Below are 7,902 nucleotides of genomic sequence, written 5' to 3' on the forward strand. Positions count from 1 at the left end.
ACTCAACACTTTTCAGAATGCTTTTACACAAATTAGGAAAATAAGTTTGAAACATTTTCACATAAATATAAAATACCACATTATTACTTTATAGTAAACTTCAATATGTTATTAATGAAATAAACTAAAAAAAGAATGCACATGTAGAAAAATTCAGCATAGTTCTTTAATTTCTTTTTTTCTGCAGTTTTTTTAATAGATTTTCATCTACCGTATCTGTTAATTATATTCACTTGGTATACTTTAACAAAGTGAATTCAAATTCCACTTTTAAAGAATAAGATAGCAGAACATATTGCATAACTGATACAACCATGACTATGGTGCTCCTGATGGATTCATTAATTATCACCAACAGGATATTTGAGCAAAAGCCGCATAATAATGTACTCTGTATTGTATTTGAATAGGAAAATGAAACAGAGCTGAACAATAGGCATTCCTAGTACATTTAAAACTAATACACTTGAATTAACACATGTAAAAATAATAACGCAACAAATTTAACTTTATCTCCCAATAAAAAAGAATACATACAAAGGCACAAATCTTCACAGATAATTTTGAAAACTTTTTAAAATTGTCCTCTAGTTTCTTATACAGAGTCAAATACTTTTAAATAACAGCGTGTTCTGATCTGAATACATATTTAAATAGAATAAAAATCTTTGTTTATCAATTAATTTATCACAGATTAGTATAAATAGTTGGGATCATCATCACTTGCGACCGACCGCATCTTTAATAGACTTATATCCGTTCTGTGCCAGTAAATCACTTAACTCCTGTTTTATTTTCCTTATTCGAGGTGGTCCGTGATAAGCAAATGATGTGTACAGCTGAACAACACTTGCCCCAGCCAATATCTTTTCATAGGCATCTTTGCCACTAAATATTCCTCCAACTCCAATAATTGGATACTTGCCATTTGTTAATCTATACATTTCTTTAATCATTGTAGTTGACATATCAGATAAAGGCTGGCCACTTAGACCACCAACTTCTTGTGTGTGAGGATCACTTGGATTCAAAATGTCTCGCTCTACAGTCGTATTTGATATAATTAGACCATCAATCTAGAAGATAAAATTATGATCATAAAAACAACTCTTATAGTTATGCATTGAATTCAATAAACATAAATGATTTTTTCTTGTTTTTAAAATATGTATCTAAATCTACTTTTCTAAAATACTTAATATCAGGATAAAATATTTACTTTGTTAAATACAAATTTATATAAATTAAATATTACACACCTTACAATCTTTTCTATTCAGAATATTAGCAATGTCCTTTCTCTCCTTAGTCGATAAATCAGGTGCTAATTTTAGCAACAAAGGTGGCTTGTTAGCACATTCCAAATTATCACGTACTTTTACTAAAGTAGCTAGAAGATGACCTAATATATCTCTGTGCTGCATCGTGCGAAGGCCGGGTGTATTTGGACTACTTATATTGATTACTAAGTAGTCAGCAACATGACCAAACTTCTCTATTCCTTTTACATAATCAGATATGGGATCATCAGAAGTTTTGTTTTTTCCTAAATTCACTCCTACCACGCCTTTAAAATGTGGATTACTTTTCAGTTTTTCGAGTCTCATCAATACTTTGTCATGACCATCGCTGTTGAAGCCATATCTAAGGGCAATAATTAAAACCTATCATGGTTTAAACTATGTTTAATTGTATTATTTCATTTACTTTTGATTAACAAATAGATAAATCTAATTAATCACTATGTTTTGACTTTAGAGGATACATAAAGAATAAATAATAATAATATTCTTTTTATTTAATGCAGCAAATTACCTATTAATTATAGCCAGATTTTCAGGTAATCTGAAAACTCTAGGCTTGGGGTTTCCTTGTTGCGGTTCTGGTGTAACAGAACCAACTTCAACAAATCCAAAACCTATATCATGAAGCGATTCCACACCTTCGCCTTGTTTGTCAAAACCTGCAGCAATGCCAATCGGATTTTGCAGACTCATTCCCAAAAATTAGTTTTCTAAAATACAGAAAAAAACAAACTATTAATAAATATATATAATAAGTCAATCAAGTTTTTTAAGATTTGAGTCTAACTTATTATTCACATATAGTATCCATTATTATACATAATATATAAACTTGTAACTTGAAGTTAACAATCAAATGTAACATACTTTTCCTATGTTATTGATATGAAATATTCATACTGTTTCTCTTTTTAATTTTTAAGTGAAAGATAAAATTTCATAATTTTATAGCATTATTATACTAAATTAAATATATAATTTTACTTACAATAATATCAGGATCAACATACTTAGTCCTTGGGATTAGTTTATATTTATTAGCTAAGATAGCTAATTTGTGCGATGTTTCTGGGCTAAATGAATGAGCTATAGGCATTAGTATTTTGTTGTAAAAGTTTTCGTTCTCATTATAGATACTCAGAAATGCCATGAAAGACACTCCACCAGTCGTTATAATGCAAAGCGATTGAAGCTTCGACTGAAAATATAAACAACTGGTAATGAATGGCTATTTAACACTTTTTGTAAGATGAGTGGAACAAATAATTAGGTGAATATGAATACACTAGACTCCTAGAATACACTAGATTTCTACAATAACTTCATTTCTTTGTTTATTGTTATTTGGTCATGTGTTCTTCAAACATTGTATCTAACTGTTTAAGTAATATATTTATACTTATGATATATAGAAATAGTCTTGAAAAGTTTGCAACTTCAATATTATTTAATAAATAGTGCAAGAATATTTCTCAGGTAAGTATACATATTAGTAAGTAAGTAAATATATTTAGTAAGTATATATATTTACACTAATGATGAGACAATAAAAATAGTCTCGAAAAGTTTGCAACTTCAATATTTTAATAAATAGTGCAAGAATATTTCTCAGGTAAGTATACATATTAGTAAGTAAGTAAATATATTTAGTAAGTATATATATATTTACACTGATGATGAGACAATAAAAATAGTCTCGAAAAGTTTACAACTTCAATATTATTTAATAAATAGTGCAAGAATATTTCTCAGGTAAGTATACATATTAGTAAGTAAGTAAATATATTTAGTAAGTATACATATTTACACTAATGATGAGACAATAAAAATAGTCTCGAAAAGTTTGCAACTTCAATATTAATTAATAAATAGTGCAAGAATATTTCTCAGGTAAGTATACATATTAGTAAGTAAGTAAATATATTTAGTAAGTATATATATTTACACTAATGATGAGACAATAGAAATAGTCTCGAAAAGCTTGCAACTTTAATATTATTTAATAAATAGTGCAAAAATATTTCTCAGGTAAGTATACATATCAGTAAGTAAATAAATATATTTAGTAAGTATATATATTTACACTAATGATGAGACAATAGAAATAGTCTCAAAAAGTTTGCAACTTCAATATTATTTAATAAATAGTGCAAGAATATTTCTCAGGTAAGTAAGTAAATATATTTAGTAAGTGTATATATTTACACTAATGATGAGACAATAGAAATTGTCTCGAAAAGTTTGCATCTTAAATATTATTTAATAAATAGTGCAAGAACATCTCTCATATTTCCAAAAATATATTCTTAGAAAATTATAATATTCTTTGCATGCATAAAACTTTTGATTTATACAATATACATTATATATGTATATGAATACAGCTTTAAAGCAGCTAAGGTGAATATACATATTAGTAAGTAAGTATATATATTTAGTAAGTATATATATATATAATATATATATATTATATATATATATATATATATAATATATATATATATATTCATACTATTGGTGAGACAATAATAGAAATAATCTCGAGAAATTTGCAACTTCAATATTATTTAATAAATAGTGCAAAAATATTTCTCATATTTCCAAGAAATATTCTTAGGAAATTATAATATTCTTTGCATGCATAAAACTTTTGATTTATACAATCAAACAATCAATACAATATAAATTATATATGTATATGAATACACATTTAAAGCTAAGGTAAGTATACATATTAGTAAGAAATAGTCTTGAGAAATTTGCAACTTCAATATTAATTAATAAATAGTGCAAAAATATTTCTCATATTTCCAAAGATATATTCTTTTAAACTTATAATATTCTTTGCATGCATAATTCTTTTGATTTATACAATATAAATTATACATGTATATGAATACACATTTAAAGCTACTAAGGTAAGTTTAGTAAGTATATATATATATATATATATATATATATATATATATATATATAATAAGTATATATATATTTAGTAAGTATATATATTTTACACTAATGATGAGACAATAGAAATAGCCTCGAAAAGTTTGCAACTTCAATATTATTTAATAAATAGTGCAAGAATCTTTCTCATTTTTCCAAGATATATTCTTAGGAAATTATAATAATCTTTGCATGCATAATACTATATACATAATACATAATATAAATTATATATGTATATGAATATACGTTTAAAGCTACTAAGGTAAGTATATATTTATCGTATTTATAGTTTAATAAGCTCACATATTACAAATAGAGAAAAAAAAGCAATGCTTACCAGGGTCTCAATTTTGAAGCCATTTTTAAGACTCCCAGAACTTGTAAGGAATTCAACTTCGTCTAACCATGTGAACCGGGTAAGTTAGGTTAATCTAAACAAAGCAAACAATTTATAATTATATAAACATACTAATATTGTTTCTAAAAGAATTTAAGGTGGGTGTAATTATTGAAACGCAAACGTAATAAAATTTAGCTATGTATAAACAAATGAAAAACAAAATCTAAATCAAATCTACGTAAAATATTTGGCACTTTTTGACTACTAGATTTGAAACCATTTGCAAGATTTGCGAATGCGGTTGCGAGCTTCGACAAATGGCGTTCTAGTTTGAGTCATATAGGGCAGCACTGTTTCATATAAGATTTTTTAGCAAATAAAATAGACATGAGTTCAGATCGTACTAAATATACAAATTGTAATAATATATACTAGCTGTAAGTGGAATTCTGTCTTAAGGCAATTAAGGCATCGTGCCTTAAGGCAAATTGCTGGAACTTCCCGTACCAAAAATTATTTTTTTAAAAAAGATTGTCATTTAAAAAAAAAATTTACTTCGAAAAAATAAGATTTTTGAGAAACTATAAATTGGACAAAAAATTACTTTTTTTTGAAAAAAAAAAAAATTTTTCCAAAAAAAAATTAAAAAAAAAATATTTTTTTTAAATTTTTTTTTGAAAAAATAATGTTTTCTTTATTTTGGCATATTTTGGAAGATCTGAACTTTTTTTCAAAGCAATCGTACTACTTTAACTGCATAGAGACAAAATGTTAAAGCGCGTAAGCGCCCCGTCGCCGTCTAACGAATAAACATTGGTACGGAACCCATAGAAACGCAAACAAAATTTATACTTATTGTTAAAATCTCTATAAAATATCTGATAATTTGATGTGCATATGTCTAATGATCATTTTTGACCGCCAAATGGCATTTTTTTTACTTTTTTTGTTAGATTTCCGAAACCGTTAGACCTGCCCTCATGAAAATTTGATCAATTCTTCATCTTGTCAATAAAAGTCAAATGTTTTTTGAATTATTAAAATCGGACGCTCCGTTCTCTTAAAAACTGAGTTACCGTTTTCGGCACTTTTTGCCCCGTATCTTTGGAACGGCTGGACCTGCCTTCGCCAAAAACTAATCAGCACGTCTCCTCATCAATACGAATCGAATGCTTTCTGAATTATTCAAATCGATTGATCCGTGTTCCCGAAATCGTCGACAAAAATTTGTATCCGCACATACATACACACACGTACATACACACACACACACATACATCCATTTTTTCTAAGGTATGCCAAAATGTTCAGAAACCTCTGAAACGTAAAGATACATAAAAATTCTCATTTTCGATTTTTTTGCGATTACTATAACTTGCCCTACGGGAAGTTAATAATAACATAGATAAGGAAAGTATAATAAATAAAATAAAGTATAATAAGATGAATACGTACCTAAACAATATTGAATATAATATTTTCACTTAAACTGTAATCTGTACTTCTGTACGTGTTAAACAAAATGGTTTAATGGTCCTCAACATGCAGAATTAAAAATTAACACTTCTCTCTTTTGTTTCATAAATGACAAAAGTGAACTAGTTGCAAGTAGCATTTTGCCTTAAGGCAACTTGCATGAACTTCCAGATATGTGTAAATAATCGACTTTATCAACAATAAATTAGATACATATTTAGATAAACTGTTCAACTGTTTATTTCCAAAATAGAGATTTTGCTTTCAAAAATAAAAACGATTTCAATTAATATCTTTAAAACTTTACTTATTTTAATAATATCTGTAATTGTATAAATTAAATTAATTTGTTTAACACATTTCATTTTATCCATTTCAGGCTCCCTTTCCCTTTCTTCTTCTTTATCCCTTCCCACTCGGATGCCGGTAAAATTTATAAAAATCCCGGAATTAGCGAGTGCAAAGGGTTAAAAACGTATTTTATTAAGTGTGGACAGTAACTACCAACGAAACACCACAGAACGTACAGATGCTTCAGCTGTAAATATTTCTATTATTCTGATTAGAATCGACTAGATTCTAATTAAATTAGAATCTGATTAAATTCAACCGCTTATCGTAAGTCTCTAATATTTTAGTATGTTATTTCAGGCTACAAAATCTATCGTTATACAAAACCGATCATTACCAAAGAGACTAATCATTGCAAATCCCAACCAATATCTTTCGAACAGTTTTTGAATTTTTAAAATCGATTCAAAATTGTGTCCTAAAAAGTGGACGAAAAACTTGGGAGGAGTACAGCTGGTTTCAAAATACTATTTTCGAAAATAAACCAAACTGTTTGAATTGAATTAAAAAAAAATAATTATAATATCAGTTGATTATTTATAAAATTAAATCGTTAAAAAAATAAGGGTGGCGCAACATTTTTTTTATAAAACTGGGGGGAAGTAATATAAAAAGGAAACCACTGCCTTAATCAATAAGATTTTAGATTTTGCTATTTTTTTTATATAAATTTTTCCACAATTTGATGAATTTTTTTAATCGAAGCACTTTTCGTAGACTTTTGATATTTTAGAGTGTTCGTTAAGACCATAAACTCAATTATCATACAAAATTTCATCAAAAACTTTAAAACAATACTTCAAAAACAAAAAAACTAAAATGAAATGGGCCAGCCTATCTTTAACACAAACTAATCAGTACGATTACCACCAAAATTAATTCATAAATTTTTACGAAAATATGGATGAAAAAAAATTTTACACTTATTTGCTTATTATAAAGAAACTTAGCCAATCGAGAAAATAAAATCGGATTTTCTGGTGAAAAAATACTTTTCCTTCGGCAAGGTGCAATACTAAAGTCCTCATCTGCTATAAATCATTTGAATTCTTTGTACAATTTTTAAGAAAAAAGTGATAATTAGATAATTTTGACCTATGATTATGATGAATAACTATTTATTTTCACTAATTCTTCATTTATGGCAATTTATTATAAACCGACAGATAAAATAACAAATGAAGAAGTGCTGAAAAGTGTGGTAGAAGAAAGATCTCCACTGAGCATGACTCCTGAAAAGAAAAGAAAACTGGATTGAATTCATTCTGCAAAAATAGTGCCTCCTACACGACGTCGTCAAAGATAAAATAGAAAAAATTGGAATGAAGAAGAATGCAGATGATTGATGATTGATCACCTACCCGAGAAGAGAAAATGCAGGGAAGCACAGGACCATGAAGCATGGAAGCAGAAGTTTGGAAAGGAAAAGCATAAAGATATAAAAAACGTAAAATGAAATAGTAATAGTACATAATAATAATC

General features: G+C 27.1%; 1 protein-coding gene across 1 annotated transcript; it reads right to left on the minus strand.

The window, feature by feature from the left end:
• Positions 1–492: 492 nt before the first annotated feature.
• LOC113376596 (dihydroorotate dehydrogenase (quinone), mitochondrial) lies at positions 493–2,432 on the minus strand. Its single transcript, XM_026616573.1, has 4 exons — positions 2,293–2,432; positions 1,816–2,014; positions 1,260–1,644; positions 493–1,076 (listed from the first exon to the last, which is right to left on the minus strand). The coding sequence occupies exons 2-4, from the start codon at positions 1,995–1,997 to the stop codon at positions 720–722; spliced, it is 924 nt and encodes a 307-aa protein (XP_026472358.1). The 5' UTR covers positions 1,998–2,014; positions 2,293–2,432; the 3' UTR covers positions 493–719.
• Between the last annotated feature and the right edge of the window lie 5,470 nt (positions 2,433–7,902).

This window comes from Ctenocephalides felis, unplaced genomic scaffold (genome assembly GCF_003426905.1).
Source record: "Ctenocephalides felis isolate EL2017-DRISC unplaced genomic scaffold, ASM342690v1 CF-g0.4_SCAFFOLD_01886, whole genome shotgun sequence".
NCBI classification, from domain to species: domain Eukaryota; kingdom Metazoa; phylum Arthropoda; class Insecta; order Siphonaptera; family Pulicidae; genus Ctenocephalides; species Ctenocephalides felis.

What these genes read in the sequence shown, in the direction of transcription:
- LOC113376596 (XM_026616573.1), bottom strand. Translation starts at nt 1,997, where the DNA reads ATGAGTCTGCAAAATCCGATTGGCATTGCTGCAGGTTTTGACAAACAA. An exon ending in AATCTGGCTATAATTAATAG is followed by an intron (nt 1,645 to 1,815) that starts GTAATTTGCTGC and finishes TATTGCCCTTAG; the next exon opens with ATATGGCTTCAACAGCGATG. An exon ending in TGAATAGAAAAGATTGTAAG is followed by an intron (nt 1,077 to 1,259) that starts GTGTGTAATATT and finishes TTTATCTTCTAG; the next exon opens with ATTGATGGTCTAATTATATC.